The sequence below is a fragment of the Lissotriton helveticus genome, chromosome 11 (assembly GCF_964261635.1).
Source record: "Lissotriton helveticus chromosome 11, aLisHel1.1, whole genome shotgun sequence".
Taxonomy (NCBI): Eukaryota; Metazoa; Chordata; class Amphibia; order Caudata; family Salamandridae; genus Lissotriton; species Lissotriton helveticus.
Genome location: NC_136072.1, coordinates 1,052,531,629 through 1,052,547,422, shown reverse-complemented (window position 1 = coordinate 1,052,547,422; position 15,794 = coordinate 1,052,531,629). Strand labels below are relative to the sequence as shown.

The 15,794-nt window shown below is 44.9% G+C and overlaps 1 protein-coding gene across 4 annotated transcripts in view; it reads right to left on the bottom strand.

The window, feature by feature from the left end:
* Positions 1-15,794, bottom strand: part of MLXIP (MLX interacting protein) — a 1,607,115-nt gene that overhangs the window by 710,011 nt on the left and 881,310 nt on the right. For all 4 annotated transcript variants that reach the window (XR_013602573.1, XM_078667550.1, XM_078667551.1 and 1 more), the window contains one exon: positions 7,648-8,263. Coding sequence is in view for 3 of the 4 variants with exons in the window: in XM_078667550.1 (XP_078523676.1) it covers positions 7,648-8,263 (616 nt within the window). In the remaining variant the exon portion in view is untranslated. The remainder of the gene's footprint in view (positions 1-7,647; positions 8,264-15,794) is intronic.

Genomic DNA, 15,794 nt, shown 5'->3' with positions numbered 1-15,794 from the left:
GTCAGCGTAACGCTGCAACTGCGCACTTTGGTCATGTGAGAGACACCTCCGGTGCCCCAGCCTCCTCGTAGCCGGTTTCTTGTCAGTTTCTTCTTCGGACCCACATCAACAATAACACCAGGGTCAGATTTCGAGCGTGAGCGTGTTTTTCCCTTCACTCCATCGGAGACACGCACTCCTCAGCGTGTCGATTTCCAAGTTGTTTTACGGTGACACGCACACGAAAAAAAAAAAACACTTAGCACTTCAGTTTTACCACAAAGCAAAGGCAACTGCATAACTACTTTCATTACATAGAAAAAAATAAAAAAAACAGTTATTTCCAGGAAATTATATTCGGAGACACGCACTCTCCTTAGCGTGTCAACATAAGCGTAATCAGCCACCAATTTCAGCATAGTTGGAAGCTACTTTCGGAGACACGCACTCCTCAGCGTGTCAAAAGTTATTTTTAACTTCACCGTGACACGCACACCAAGTTACTTATTTATGACAGTGTGTATCATCATTTTGAACTCTAGATGCACATTTATGGGTTCTATTACATGCAATGATCAGATAATTTACTTGTTTTGAGCATTTAGTTGATTCTCTTCTTTCACTTGTGTCATTACACATACACTTTGGAATTTTCATTTCGTCGCAAGTTCATATTATATGATAATTTAGCATTTAATAATGCATTCTTATGCTGTATACATATTTTTAGATTGGCATTTTGTACAATCTTTTGCCAGTGTATCTTATCCAACCATTATACACGGTGATACACACACCTGTTTTGCATATTGACATTGCTTGTTTACTTCCGGCATCTTTTGTCTATCATCATGGCAGCTGCAAGCATGTCACAACCAGCTCCTATTTTAAATGAATTCAGTGAACCCAGCATTCCATGTGATGATTGGGACAAAATCTTTGAATCATAGCTTGTAGCTATCGGAGGAGAAAAATTCAGCGCCTTCAGGAAACAACATATACTACTACACAACTTAGGCTCCAATGGAAGAAAGATATTTGAATCACTCCCAGAACCTGAAGTTGAGGAGGATGATGAGGACGTTTACAATACCACACTGACAAAACTAAGTATCCATTTTGGGGACAAGGTAAACATAGTGTTAGAAAGACACAAATTCTTTAGCAGTGCCCAAGGCAAACATGAAAGCGTCTCCACTTACATTGCTGTTCTTAGGGGTCTCAGCAAACTGTGTGATTTTCAAGATCTCAATGACTCCTTAATTAGAGACCAATTAGTACGCTGTACGAATAACAAAGAAATTTAAAAAAAAACAATATCTTCCAGTGGTTACAATAGAGATCCCATACCTATGAAAGGAATGTTCTAATCCATAATTTCCTTTAAAGGCCGCTCTACTGTAGGAAAAGTATATGTTGTGGAGAATGGTTTCAACCTATTAGGTCGGCAGCAGCAAAAGGAGTTGGGAATTAAGCTGGACCCCAACAATCCTGAACAGGTTTTGGCTGTGAATCTCTCAAACAGTGAGCATATTGCCAATGAATTTCCTGAAGTGTTCTCAGAGAATTTAGGGTTACTAAAGAAGTTTCAACACAAAATACAGTTAAAACACAATGCAAGTCCTGTAGTCCACAAGAGCAGACCTATTCCCCACCTTATGTGGGAACCTTTAAGAATAGAACTGTCCAGATTGGAAAAATTAGACATCATACAGCCCATAGATTGCTCTGAGTGGGTAGCCCCCATTGTCATCGCTAAAAAAAAAAATATAGCCAAGACATCAGGATGTGCATCGATTTACGGGACTTAAATAACAGCATTTTAATCGAAAGGCACCCTCTACCCGCATCCACGAAATGTTAAGTACTATGGGGGAGGCTACTCATTTCAGTGTTCTGGATCTCTCCATGGCGTACCATCAGGTGGGGTTACACCCTGAATCAAGAAGACTCACCGCATTGACGACGCCTATGGGAACCTACATGTTCTGCCGCATGCCATTTGGGTTAGCCTCCGCGTCAGCGGTTTAAAAAAAAATTATGCAGCGTATCTTGGAAAAGGTACCCAAGACACTTTGCTTCCAAGAACATGTTCTAATTTATGGTGCAAACATCAATGAACATAATGACATCCTGAGACAAGTTCTTTCTAAGTTCAAAGATGCAGGACTCACGCTCAAGAAAGAGAAATGCCAACTAGGTGTAGAATCTGTGGAATACTTAGGACATTGTATTACTAAGGAAGGTTTCAAACCTAAACATTGCCTAATCGAGGCAGTGAGAGATGCCCCAGCACCTACCACAAAGAGGAACTCAAATCCTTCTTAGGATTGGCAGAGTACATGGCAAAATATGTCAATCATTTTGCTGAGTTAACTAGCAACCTCAGGGATCTCACGAAAAAGAGCACTCAATTCCAATGGTCAGATGAACACCAAACGTAGTTTTCAAGAATAAAAGAATGCATAGTCTCAGCCCTATACTTGTGTAACTTCGAGCACAACCGTAGTACTATTCTCACCACAGACGCTTCCGGAAAAGGTATGGGGGCTACTCTTTCACAAGTTATCGATGAAAAAGAAAGGATTGTGACATTCGCCTCACAAACCCTTACTAAAGCAGAGATTAACTATTCGGGGGTGGAAAGAGAGGCATTTTAACTCAGAACTTGAATAAAGAAAACTGAAAATTCTACTATCAAGTCTTTTTGAAATTCTTATATGTGGGAAGATTCTGTCTGAAAGTTCATTATCACTTTGATATATATAAACTGTACAAAACAAGTATCTATATATAAACCTTGGTGCGGGTCAACTTTCTGAAAGAGAGGCATTAGCCTGTTTTTGGGGGGTGAAAAATTTCAAATTCTTCCTGTGGGGCATCCAATTTTGTGTACATACAGATCACAAACCTCTGATCTTCACGTTTAATCCAAAAAATAATGCTTGTAACACCCCTCGTATAGCTAAATGGATTCTGGGATTGGAAGGTTTCTGTTTTAGGGTGGAATATGTTCCAGGTATACAAAACTCAGCAGCAGATTTTCTTTCCAGAAGCCCCATTCAAAAAGACGAACATTTTGAAACCTATGAGTACCCCATATTCCAACTCAATCTCTCCACCATCACCTCTCAAGAGTGGCTAGATTACATGGACACAGATGACACTATGACACAACTTGCTTCCTACATTATACATGGGTGGCCAAATTCCCCTGACCATTTGGGTACTGACATAAAGAAATTCTGGGAGGTACGTCACGAACTTAACGTGGATCAAGGGATTTTATTTAGAAACAACAAAATAGTTCCACCTGAGGCTCTTAGGAACAGAATAATTGATCTTGTTCATGAGGGTCACTTAGGCAGAAGCCTTACCAAAGCTAGGCTGCGTGAACGTTACTGGCTCCCTAATATGAATTCGATGGTGGAAACCAAAGTGAAGAATTGCTTAACATGTGCTAGCAGTGACAAGTCTAAAATAACCAGGAAAACTCCCATCTCCCCAATATCTGTACCAGATAAACCGTGGGAAAAGATTGCATTAGACATTATGGGCCCCTTCAATCTCAAAGGGTGGGTAAAACAATTTGCCCTAGTCTTAGTAGACTACCATTCACATTGGACAGTGGTCAAAATGGTCAACCAGATAACAACTGTGTCTGTTATTCAATTTCTTAAAGACACATTTAGTCATAGAGGGCAAACCTGCATCCATAACCACTGATAATGGGGTCCAATTTACCTCCCATACTATGACAGAATTTCTTGATAAACTTAATATATCTCATTTGAGAACACCCTTATACTGTCCCAGGGCCAACGGTCTAGTAGAAAGAATGTATCGTATGATCAAAGGTTGCATGCAGTTAGCTGTTGTTAACAAAATTCCTGCAGATCAAGCTTTACAAGAGATGTTGTGGGCCTATCACACAACTCCAAATTCAGTTACTGACGTCTCCCCTTTCTCAGCGTTAAGAGGAAGGAAACCCTGTACCAAATTTTTTCCAAACTGGTTAGGAAGGGGATCTCAAATCACGAATGACATGCATGATTTCAGAGACAAAATACGCACTCACCAAAACGAATATAAAACTCACTATGACACCAAATATGGAACCAAGATTCCAAAATGGAAAGTGGGAGACTGGGTTTGTGTTAAGAACCCTAGAAGAAGCAATCCTGAAACGAAATACTCTAAACCCATGCGCATAACAGCTGTGAGAAACAACACAGACATTTTGGACAATGACCAGTTGTGGAGCATGGACCGTTTAACTACATCACAATACACAAACAACCAGTCACCTGGTTGTAAACCCTCCATAGAGTCCCATGAGCAACACTAAAACAGCACACATACCAGTCAAAGAACCCGCAAGACTCCTAGATGGCATAAGGACTTTATCAAGTTCTAAGAATTTTGTTTATTTGTGTTAAGGGGGAGGATGTGTTATAACATGTATTTCTGTATTTCTCCCTTGCTGTTTTCCTTTCTTTTATTCCTTTGACATATATGATGTAACTGCATTATGGTATGCCCCTTCACTCCCCTGTTCCCAGTTGGTACACCCCTTTATCCCTGGGAGGCTACCATAGAATGTTGAGGTGGATTCCTTCTACTGTTCGGACTACTGCAGTGACAGACTACTGGTGGAGAGAGGAGCGGTGAATAAAGAAGAGTCCTTACCTCATGGAGTTTCAGTCTTTTTATCATGGACGTATGCATTCTGGAGATCCAATGTCATGAAATCTGCATGGTCCAAAAGCTGAAGGATTTTTGAAGTGTGACCATGCGAAAGGATTTCTTTTGAAGATATTTGATCAGCTTTCTTAAATCCTGGATAGGTCTCCACTCCCCTGACTTTTTCTTTATTAGGAAAAAGCGGGAATAAAACTCTTTTCCCACCTGAGAGTGAGGCACTCTTTCTATCACTCCTTTTGAGAGCATGGCTTCTGCTTCCTTTCTGAGAAGAGCAATATTTGGAGGATGTTTCTTTAAAGGTGGATGAGGAGGGGGGGAAATGACAAATTCCAGGGTATGCACAAATTTGAGAATATCCAAGACCCACTTGTCTGTGGTTAATCTTTTCCAATTGTTGAAATGTCGGGATACATTCGTAATCCTCTAAACAAGATGTAGCAGATCAGCTGCAGGTGCAAAAAACCCGTCACTGTTTTATAGCAGAGCCCCTGCCTTGAGGTTGACGTATTCTGTTCTGCTGTCTGTAAGGGGCAGCTGGAGAGTTCTGTAACTCTGCTGCTGTTGCTGCTGTTGATAACCATATCTTCCTTGATTGCCCTGGTTTTGGTATCTTTGATAGCCACCATGAAAGGAATACGATCTTCTGCTCTAGCTCCTCGAAAAGGAGTCTTCCGATATTGTAAGGTCCCAAAGGCTCTGGCAGTGTCAGTATCCTTGATCTCTTGCAAAGCCTCATCTATATGTTTACCAAACAACATATCACCATCAAATGGCATGTCCAAAATCTTCGCATGGACTTCAGGGCGAAAGGTGGTAGATTTCAACCATCCCTGTCGTCTAAGGACTGCTGCTCCGGCAAGTTGACGAAAACCCAAGGAGGCTAGGTCCATAGAAATATCAATAACTTCTGAAGCAGGCGTTTCTCCTTCAAAAATACTTTTTTTTTCCTCTTGCTTCTTGTCATCTAGTAGTCAATCGAGGTATGGAGAAATGTCAAACCATAGTTGGCGGTCATATCTCCCTAGAATCGCCAAAGAGTTTGTAGCACGAACTGAAGCACCCACCATAGTGGTGAAACGTTTACCAATGTTATCAAGGCGCCTCCCATCCTTATCTGGCAGTGCTGTTACAGGAATGGATGGATTCCGAGACTTACGCTGGGCCGCCTGTGAAATAACGGATTCTGGTCTAGAATGTCCAGACAGGCAAGCAGGAGCATTATCCGGTGCTTTCTACTTTTTATCGATTCTAGGGAGAATCGTAGGCACTGAAAATGTAGTTTTCATATCATAGTTCCTTCTTCCCAGATATGATCGATTATAGGGATAGAACGTACGGATTTCCTACTCTGGTCAAAATGTACATAGACGGTGAGCCAGTATCAATAGAAATAGCCATAGCAGAAGATATCATCGATGTTATAATCATTGAAGTTGTAGACGGAAAAACCATCGTCGACGATGTTGTCGTCATCGAAGCCGCTGCCGACGGTGGACTCGTCGATGGAAGTAGTATCGTCGTCGACGGTGGACCCGTAGACTAGAGCTATATTGTCACCGTCGACGAGAGCTGAAAAGTCGTCGACATCGAAAGCATTGACGGCAAGTGTTCAATCGACTACGAAGAAGGCGTCGACGAGATCGGCCTCGTCGACGGCAATGAAATAATCATCAACGGTGCCGTCGTCAACGAAGCTATCGTAGACGACGGGATTTTCTTCATCGACGTCAAGGAATCACTCACCATCTGAGGCGATTACATAGTCGATGGTGCTTTTTCGACGTCGACGGGATCCTGACAGACTCAGAAAGAGTTTTTTGCTGTTTTGAGGCAGTTTTCATTGAAATCTTCATTTTTTCACCAGATTTTACCTCTGAAGAGAAAGAAAGCTTCTCTTTTCTAGACTAGGAGTGACCAGTCTCAGAGTGAGGCTTCTTCAAGGTCTTGCTCTGTTGTTCAGGGGGATCATCAGATCTATCTCTCTTCTTGGCCAGAGGGGTGGACGCCTGAGGACTTACACTGCCTTCGGCTCCTGAAACGACATCAGATGTTGCCTTCAATTTTTCTAGCCAAACCAGAAGTCTTCCTTCTCTGTCCTTCAGAATCTTGTCAGGGAATGTTCTACAAATCCTGCAGTCTTTAACCTTGTGTGCTGGATAAAGACAATAAATACATTCTTTGTGGGGATCCTCAAAATGTAATCTCTTCTTCCCACACAAAGAACAAGGCAAAAACAAGCTTTTCTTTGAAGAGTCAGACATAACTACTCACAAAGGTCAGCCTAAGGTCAAGAAAAATTGAGCAGAGATCAGGGAGACTCCCTGTCACACGACGTGCGGTAGAAAATCTGAGGGTTTGCCTCTCTGTGGAGGGTTCTAAGAGGGTGCTGCAGCCTGATTGGCTGTGTTCCAAGTTTGGTTCTTTTTGCAAAAGGACTAGGATAGGCTAATGTAGTGACTTCGCTATCCATAGTAGCCTATTGTATAATGTTTTTAAGACTATTATATATATGTTTTATTATACCGTGAGACTCCCACCTCGTCGGCGGGGATGATTCTATGCATGTGAATCTATGAAAGATACCCCAATACTGGATAACTAAGAACATTTAGTGAACTATAATGCATTTAATGTCCTCTGCATTAGAAAAGTTGATGAAACTGGTTGTCTGGAAGAAATGTTTGCATCAAAACAGTTGTTCTTTGTACAGCGCGCTGATATCTCTTTTACCTGGTATGGTAGCAGGGATTGCATGGTGCAAGCATGCATGATAATGTACATTAAAAAGTTTTATTAACTACTGTGAAAGGCAGTTTTCCAATTCTGACACTCAGTGGAATGTTCATCACTTGGGAATGCACAGGCTATGTATAATATGCAATCTTTTCTCTGGTAACAAACTCCAAGCATAAAAATTGCTTGCATATTTAAAAGTCAAACTAAACAGAACAGTACTAAGCTTACCTGTCGCTACGAAGGCTTTTTTTACCACTAAAGACACAGTTTCAGGATGAGGAGCAGGCACAATTTTTTGCTGTTTGAGCCTTGTTCCAGAATTTGCATTTGACAGGGAAGACGAAGAGCTTCTTTGTGATGGCGGTCCTGGTGGCTGTTTTATCACAGTAGCTTGCAATGAAATGTTGCATGGCACTTGTGCTTGCGAGGTAAGCAGCAGGTCTTTGTTCGGAGTAAAAGTAGCAGCAGCATTGTGGGTGAGAGTCGCAGAGGCGGTGTGTGCTATAACAGAAAAATCCCCTGAGGCAAGGTTTTCACTTGCTGGAGAAACAAATGAAATGTGACAGCTCAAGCTAGAGTTTTGAAGTGATGTGGGCGAAGCAGTTCTGTTTTGTAACAGAGAAGCAGTCTGAAGTTGTGGCAATGACGAATGTAATGCTGGCAGTACTTTTTCTCGCGAGTTTAAAGAGGATTGGGCTACAGATTCGGCACAGCCAACACTAGAACTTCTCTCTCTTCTTACATCAGCGATACTGCAAACAGGGCCTGGCGAGGTAATTAATCCATCATCAAAATTTACCAATGAGAGATTGCTGGAAGCAGAGCTGCTTGATATAATCGGAGACTGGAAAGAAGAGAAACATTGCAAAATTAAAACTTCATGAAGAAAATATGCAATATATATTTTAGATAATACCAGGCGGAACTCTAAGTGCTGTGCAGGGGAACCAGCCAAAATCGCGTATGATAGCTGCAAATGTTCATTTTCCTGTTAGGTTAGGAAAGTTGTCTATTTGCTTACACTCCTGCTCCCACTAGGGTGACCAACTGGCATTGGTGCAAATTCAGGACAGTGAGTGTAAAAATTCAGGACAAAGGGTCAAAATTCAGGACACAAATTCAGGACAGGAGGTCAAAATTCAGGACAAAACTTCAGGACAATAGGTAAGTTTTACAGACACATCAGAGGCCGCGCAATAGTATATAAGTAAGCCCAGCCATTTCCAAACATATTCAACCATTTGCAAACCTATCCATCATGTATCCTTCCATCTATCATTTCACTCATCCATCCCTTCATCCATCCTTTCACTCATTCATCCATTATCCATCCATCCACCCTTTCACCCTGTCCATCTGTACACTTATCCATCCACTCTTCATCCATTCACTTATCCATCCAGCCATTTACCCTTTCACCAATCCAGCCATCCTTTCACTTACTAATCCTTCCACCCATCCACTCTTTTAGTCATCCATCCTCCCTTTCTCTCTCCATCGACCTTTTCACTTAGCCAACCTTCCTTCCATCATCCATCCACCCACCCATCCATCTACTCATCCACTCATGAATCCATCCATTGACCCTATCACTCATCCATCTATCATTTCACTCCTTCACACATCTATTCATCCTTTTGTCCATCTACCCTCCCTTTCACTGACTCATTCATCCTTACATCCACCCTTTCACTTATACGTCCATGCATTCACCTTCCACTTATCAATCCATCAATCCATCCATCATTTCACTTATCCACCCACCCACCCATCATCCACCCAACCATCCACCCACCCACCCATCCACTCATCCATCCTTTCACCCACCCACTCATCCATCCTTTCACCCACCCACTCATCATCCATCCATCCTTTCACCCACCCACTCCTCATCCATCCATCCTTTCACCCACCCACTCTCCATCCATCCTTTCACCCACCCCCTCATCATCCATCCATCCTTCCCCTCATCATCCATCCATCCATCCCCTCATCATCCATCCATCCATCCTTCCACCCACCCACCCACCCACCCACCCACCCACCCACCCACCCACCCACCCACCATCATCATCATCATCATCATCATCATCATCATCATCATCATCATCATCATCATCATCATCATCATCATCATCATCATCCATCCATCCATCCATCCTTCCCCTCATCATCCATCCATCCAGCCATCCATCCATCCATCCATCCATCCTTCCACCCACTCATCATCCATCCTTCCCCTCATCCATCCATCCTTCCACCCCCTCATCATCCATCCAACCATCCTTCCCCTCATCATCCATCCATCCATCGACCCACCCATCCATCCATCCTTCTCCATCCATCCCCTCATCATCCATCCTTCCCCTCATCCATCCATCCTTCCCCTCATCCATCCTTCCTTTCATCCATCATCCATCCTTCCCCTCATCCACCCATCCTTCCCTCCATCCATCCATCCCCTCATCCATTCATCCTTCCCCTCATCCATTCATCCTTCCCCTCATCCATTCATCCCCTCATCCATCCATCCTTCCCCTCATCCATCCATCCATCCTCTCATCCATCCATCCATCCTTCCCCTCATCCATCCATCCTTCCCCTCATCCATCTTTCCCCTCATCCATCATCCAGCTACCCTTCCACCCATACATCCAGCTATTTACATTTTCTCTCCATCCTTCCCCTCACTCATCAATCCATCCATCCTCTCTCATTATCCATTTATTCACTCTTTCATTCATCCATTTACCCTTTCACTAATTCATCCAACCATCCACCCATCCCTTCACTTACTCACTCGCCCACCTTTCCATATTAATTTTGAGCTGAGCCCTTTTGAGAAGAGGCCCATCAGGAACTCCACCCTCGCTGCAGGATCCATTCCAGGACTGGGACAGAATCCACCCAGGGCAGAGACATGATCCACCACAGGGGGTGCAGGAGCCATCACAGCCTTGGGAGTGGGGGGGGACAGGAGCCATCACAGGGGGGGCCAGGAGCCATCACAGGCGGGGGGAGGGGGGACAGGTGCCATCACAGGAGGGGGAACAGGATCCACCAGGGTGGGCACAGGGGTGGGAATGCAGTATTGTAGTATCATCTTAGGCTCCTCGCCCCCTCCTGCACAAGACAACGAAGACAGGCTCTCTGTCCAAAATGCCATCCCCCACAGTGATGTACAGTACTTACAGGAGATACTCTAAGAGAACTGATTGAACTGATTGTCCTCCATACTTTGTTAATCAGTGTGGGTGCGATTGTGCCTTTTCTTTATTTTATTACATTATAAACTGCATGTTTGAAGAACTGAGGTTTGCTTACAATTTAGTGACAGTAATTAAGCTATGTGAAGAGAACCACGTGCTGCTTCGGTGTAATCTGGCCGAGTCTAGGATGTTTGGGGCCCTGGGCTGAGGGGAATGTGTGAGGCCCCCTCTAAATTGCAAAGACGTGGCCATTCAGGGCTGTTTGCATCTGAATGGATATCCCTGCTCCTGAAGCTGCAGCCCCTCCCTCTCAGTCGCCTTTGAGCACCTCTTAACAGCTCATCAAGGCTGGAGGTGTGAGGGGTGCCATCCCGCTGTGCCTCTCCAGTGCTGCGGGGTATCTGAGCTTTGAATGAGCATCGGAGTCAAGGAGGGAGGTGGGGGGAAGCTATGCGGAAGCTGTGCCGGCGTTAGGGTGGGGAGACCGGTGCCTGGCTAAAATGACGGACAAATGGCGTCCGTTAAAGAATCCTTCTCGGACAACGGACAGACGGCCAAAATTACGGACTGTCCGTGAAATTTACGGACGGTTGGTCACCCTAGCTCCCACCATTTAACAAACGCATTTCCTGTGAATGTGGAGAGAAGTACGAGTGACTAGCGAGGTAAAGGATGTCAGCTCATCTTCCAAACCCACTTCATCCCACACTGCCAATGTTGCGAGAATAATACAGGCCCAAAGCTATGAATTTCAGGGCGCCCTCCAAGTGTGTATGCTAAAGATCAATTGATCAATAAAGGCCCAGTTTATTTCTGATTCGGATCTACTACATTCAGCCATGTATGTAAATATGTAAATCCAATATTTGTAAAGCGCACAGCTACCCAGAGGCATTCCGGCGCTGGGGCCGTCGGGAAGATTAAGCAAGCTATTGCCCAGAGTCACATGATGCTGGGCTGACCTGCCAACGGTGCCGGGGATCGAACCATGAGCCCCAGCGGCAGGTGTCAGTCATCCTGGCTGCAGCGCCACACCTCTTTCCTTGTTAGCTGGGCTGCTGGAAGATAGCGGTCATTTGGGATCCCCAGACCCAGTTCGATTAGGTGCCACTTTTCTATTGTAATTCTAATTGTAATTGCATTTATATAGCGTTTCCTAGCCCAGCACACTATTTTGCAAACCGTTACAACGCAAGTACGAAAAACGACTTGCATTGGGGGGCAGAAGGTGTTGGATTTAAAATCCAAAACCTTCCCTAGTGTCCGCACAGACTGGAGTTGGAATAGTAATTTATACTATTACAACATCCGGCGCCCCCTAACGCAAGTCGTTGTTACGACTTGCGTTGTAACGGTATGCCAAATAACAACGCAGTGTTGTAAGGACCGCCCTGTTATGGCATGCATGGTAAACACATGCGAAAAAAGATTACATATTCCTCCGGAACCCATCGTTAGTGGCTCGTCCATTAATATGGTCTATTGTTGGCTACTGGGACTAGTCTTGTGTGTTCAAACGACTTGCGTTGGGGGGCAGAAGGTGTTGGATTTAAAATCCAAAACCTTCCCTAGTGTCCAAACAGACTGCAGTTGGAATAGTAATTTATACTATTCCAACATCCAGTGCCCCCAAACGCAAGTCGTTGTTATGACTTGCGTTGTAATGGTATGCCAAATAACAACGCAGTCGTTGTACCGACCGCGTTGTTATGGCATGCGTGGTAAACACATGCGAAAAAAGATTACATATTCCTCCAGATCCCATCGTTAGTGGTTTGTCCATTATTAATGTCTATTGTTGGCTACTGGGACTAGTCTTGTGTGTCCAAGCAAACCATGCCATGCATTCACTCCAGTTTCTTTGTGGCTGGGGGAGGAGGCTCAAGGTCATGGTTGCTGGGATAAGTAGATAAGCAAGAGGAGATAAAGTAGTGTTAGGTTGCAGGGGTATGACCGTCAGAGGAAGAGGGTAAGGTTGTGATCTTGTAAATGAGTTGTTGGCATTTTGCAGAAATACAATTATAGACATTAAGGCATATATGCAGGCAACAGCGTGGGTTGTGGTCAGAAAGAAGGTACGTAGAGGATGGAGGAGAAGGAGAGAGGCACTTAGAAGAAAGAAGGAGAGATGACAATCAGAAGTTTAAATTATAGGTCAGTTTTTTCATGCCAGATTCTAGGGATATAGAGGAGATTTTTAACATAGCATGCAGTTTGAGGGTGCAAGACTGTAGAAAGAAACGTTATTTGGATGTGAAGACGTATCTACAGTTGCATTCCATAAACCAAATGCAATGTACCCCTGGCACTTCTATGTGAATTGTTCTTCAATGTTGACCAATTGTTTTGTCAAGTGAAATCTCCTACTGCTGTGATCATGCAAAAATCTATTTTATTATCAATGCATTTCGGACTAAATAGTCCTTCATCACGAGGTTTATTTTAGGCTAAGGAACAAAAGAACATCAATCTAATAGTGTAATCCATTCTGTGCACATATAACAAATCAACATAATCACTGTTGGTTACTCATCGGCTGGTCATTGCAAAAATAAAACTAATTAGTTGATCTAGTTTCCATCCCTTTCATGTGTTTATCATTATTGTATTGCATATAATATTCAAAACCTACAACACAAAATGAAAAGATCAATAAAAGTGTCTCTTCTTCGACACATTCATTATTCCTGATAAACCAAAATATCTAGAATTCCATCTTGTTAACCAAGGTCACCTAGGACCATATCACAAGAATAGAATGGCTTTCCTGGGGGGAACTACGAGGTCGCACTCTACTCCAAGCCGGGTAAACACCAACTCACGGGATCAACTCAACACTCAGTACAGATATGGCATATCGCTCAGCGGAAACTAGGGTGGTCAGATGTCCTTACTATGTCAACTCCACTCTGGGCCTCCAAAAAACTTGGCAACTTGAGGCACACCAAGGGGTTCCGTAACTGGGACCTGATAGGAATCTCACAAATCAGAGACGTCTGGGGCCCTAAGGGAATTCACACGTTTGCCCATCTGCAAGAAACATACGACCTAGCTCACACCGAACACTTCAGGTACATGCAAGTGCGACATTCCCTGCAGGCGAATGTGAGAAGTTGGCCTGGTATATGATGCTCACTAGTTCTAGTGATCACCTTGTACCATGCCAAGCAACCCTTATGGTGCAGGTTGTAAAGTCAACCTTATAGACAAGCTATCCTAGGGGTAGCATGGACTAAGCAGTCTTAGGCTAAACTCTGTAAAGGCATGTGAAGCAAGCTGTTTTACCATACACAATCCCTTGAATACCAAATGAAAGGACACCACACAGATATATATTGAAAATATATATAGATTTATTTCTACAAATAACCCTGATACTCTTTATGAGCACAGAAGCAAATGCGTTAAAACAAAACACAGTTTAAATACACAAAAGTTGCACAATTATGGATGAGCCCTAGGGGCCACCTAAACCATATACTAAAATAGTGGTATAAGAACCACTATGGGGAAAGTGAAGAGGCCTAGGGCCTGGGGAATCGCTGGAGCTGTTCGGGACTAGCAGTGAAGAAGTCGGGAAAGGCCCGCGGGACTCGGGTGCAGTGCGGAAAGTGCACGCTTTACCAATGCAATGTCAATGGTGCGTAAAAGTTACAAAGTTAGTTAAAAAGGAACCTTCCGAGTGACCTAGAAGGATGAAACTTTAGACACAGACACTAGAGGTGTGTACCAGTGTGGGACCACCGGCGGAGCTGAGTTACCTCACCCACAGGAAGCAGGTGCATAGGGTCGAAGTAGTGTCGGGTTTCGTCACGCAGGTCGAGGGTGCTTGGAGCTGAAGATGCTGCAAGCGGCTCGATGTGAAGAGTTCCGGTGGATCCAAGGGTGGATCTGAAGAGGTGAAGACCTGAAAGCAGAGGGGACAATGTTCAAAGTCACTAGCCAGTGACTACCGTGGAACCAGGCGATGTCGGGTGCAAACAGGCGTCGAGGTGTAGCTTCTCTCTGCAGCCACGTGGACACGAGGGGTCGAAGACGTCCAGGAGTCGGTCACGAGCTGTCCCACGCAGGCTTCTCGCTGTTGGCGGTGTCGGCAACTTGATTGGAGCAAACAGACCTTGGCTAATGCAAGCCACGCAGGAATCGAAAAAGGCTTGTTACTCGGACCAGCAAGGTCAGAGCAGGTGCTCCTTTTTACAGGAGCGAGGGCAAGTCTGGAGCAACCAGACCCGCAGTGTAAATTGAAGGTTTCGTCGCCAAGATGGCCACTAGCCGCGTGGCAAGTGGCCGGGATGGCGCGTCGAGTGGCACAGTGCAAAAGGGCCCCACGCAGATCTTGGAGATGCTGGGGGGCTGATCTTCGGTGCAAGGGCTGCTCGAGGTTGGGGCTTCTCAAACCCCAAAGCACAGCGTCGAGGGTGCCTCTGATGCTGCGCAGTCAGCGTTTCGGGGGTCTTCCAAGAGGTCCGGTCCCACGTCTCTCGGTGCCTCCACGGGTCCCTTCTTTACAGGGACTGTGGATCGGGCGGTGAGAAGTCTGGGAGTCTGGGTCTTGTCAGGCTCTGGGCTCCGGCGGGAGGCGGGAGGCGGCGGCAAAGCAGACGTCGAGTTGCTGGTTGGTGCCTGTATTCACAGGGTGGTCACTCCTTGGCCACAAGGGAGATTCTCTTCCGTCTTCTGTGCAGCAGAATGTCGAAGTCCAGTCTTCTTCTGTATTTCAAGTTGATTCAGGATGATCTGAAGTCTCAGGACACAGCTCCCACTCTTATTCGAATCTGGGGGGCCGGATCACCTACTAGGTCCCTCCTTTGGGTGGAACCAGGAAGGGGGGTGGTTACACCCCCTTTCCTTTGTCCAGTTTCGCGCCAGGACTGGGGCTGGAAAGCCCCAGCACCGGTTTGAACTGTCCTATGCACAGGGACACCTTGTGTGCCCCAGGCATGTTTGATTCTATTCAGCCCTGTCCTACCCAATACACAAAATCCTGTCTGGAGTGGTGCTAGCACCTCCCCAGGCAGGAAACCCTTTGTCCAAGCTGCCCTCGCTGGAAGGACTCCCAGCAGCAGGAGGTCAGACTTGTGTCTGTGGTGGCAGCATCCATTTTGGGATGCTAAGGCTCTGTTTAACTTTAACCGGGGTTCAGGCTAGGTACATGTCGTGTCCCTC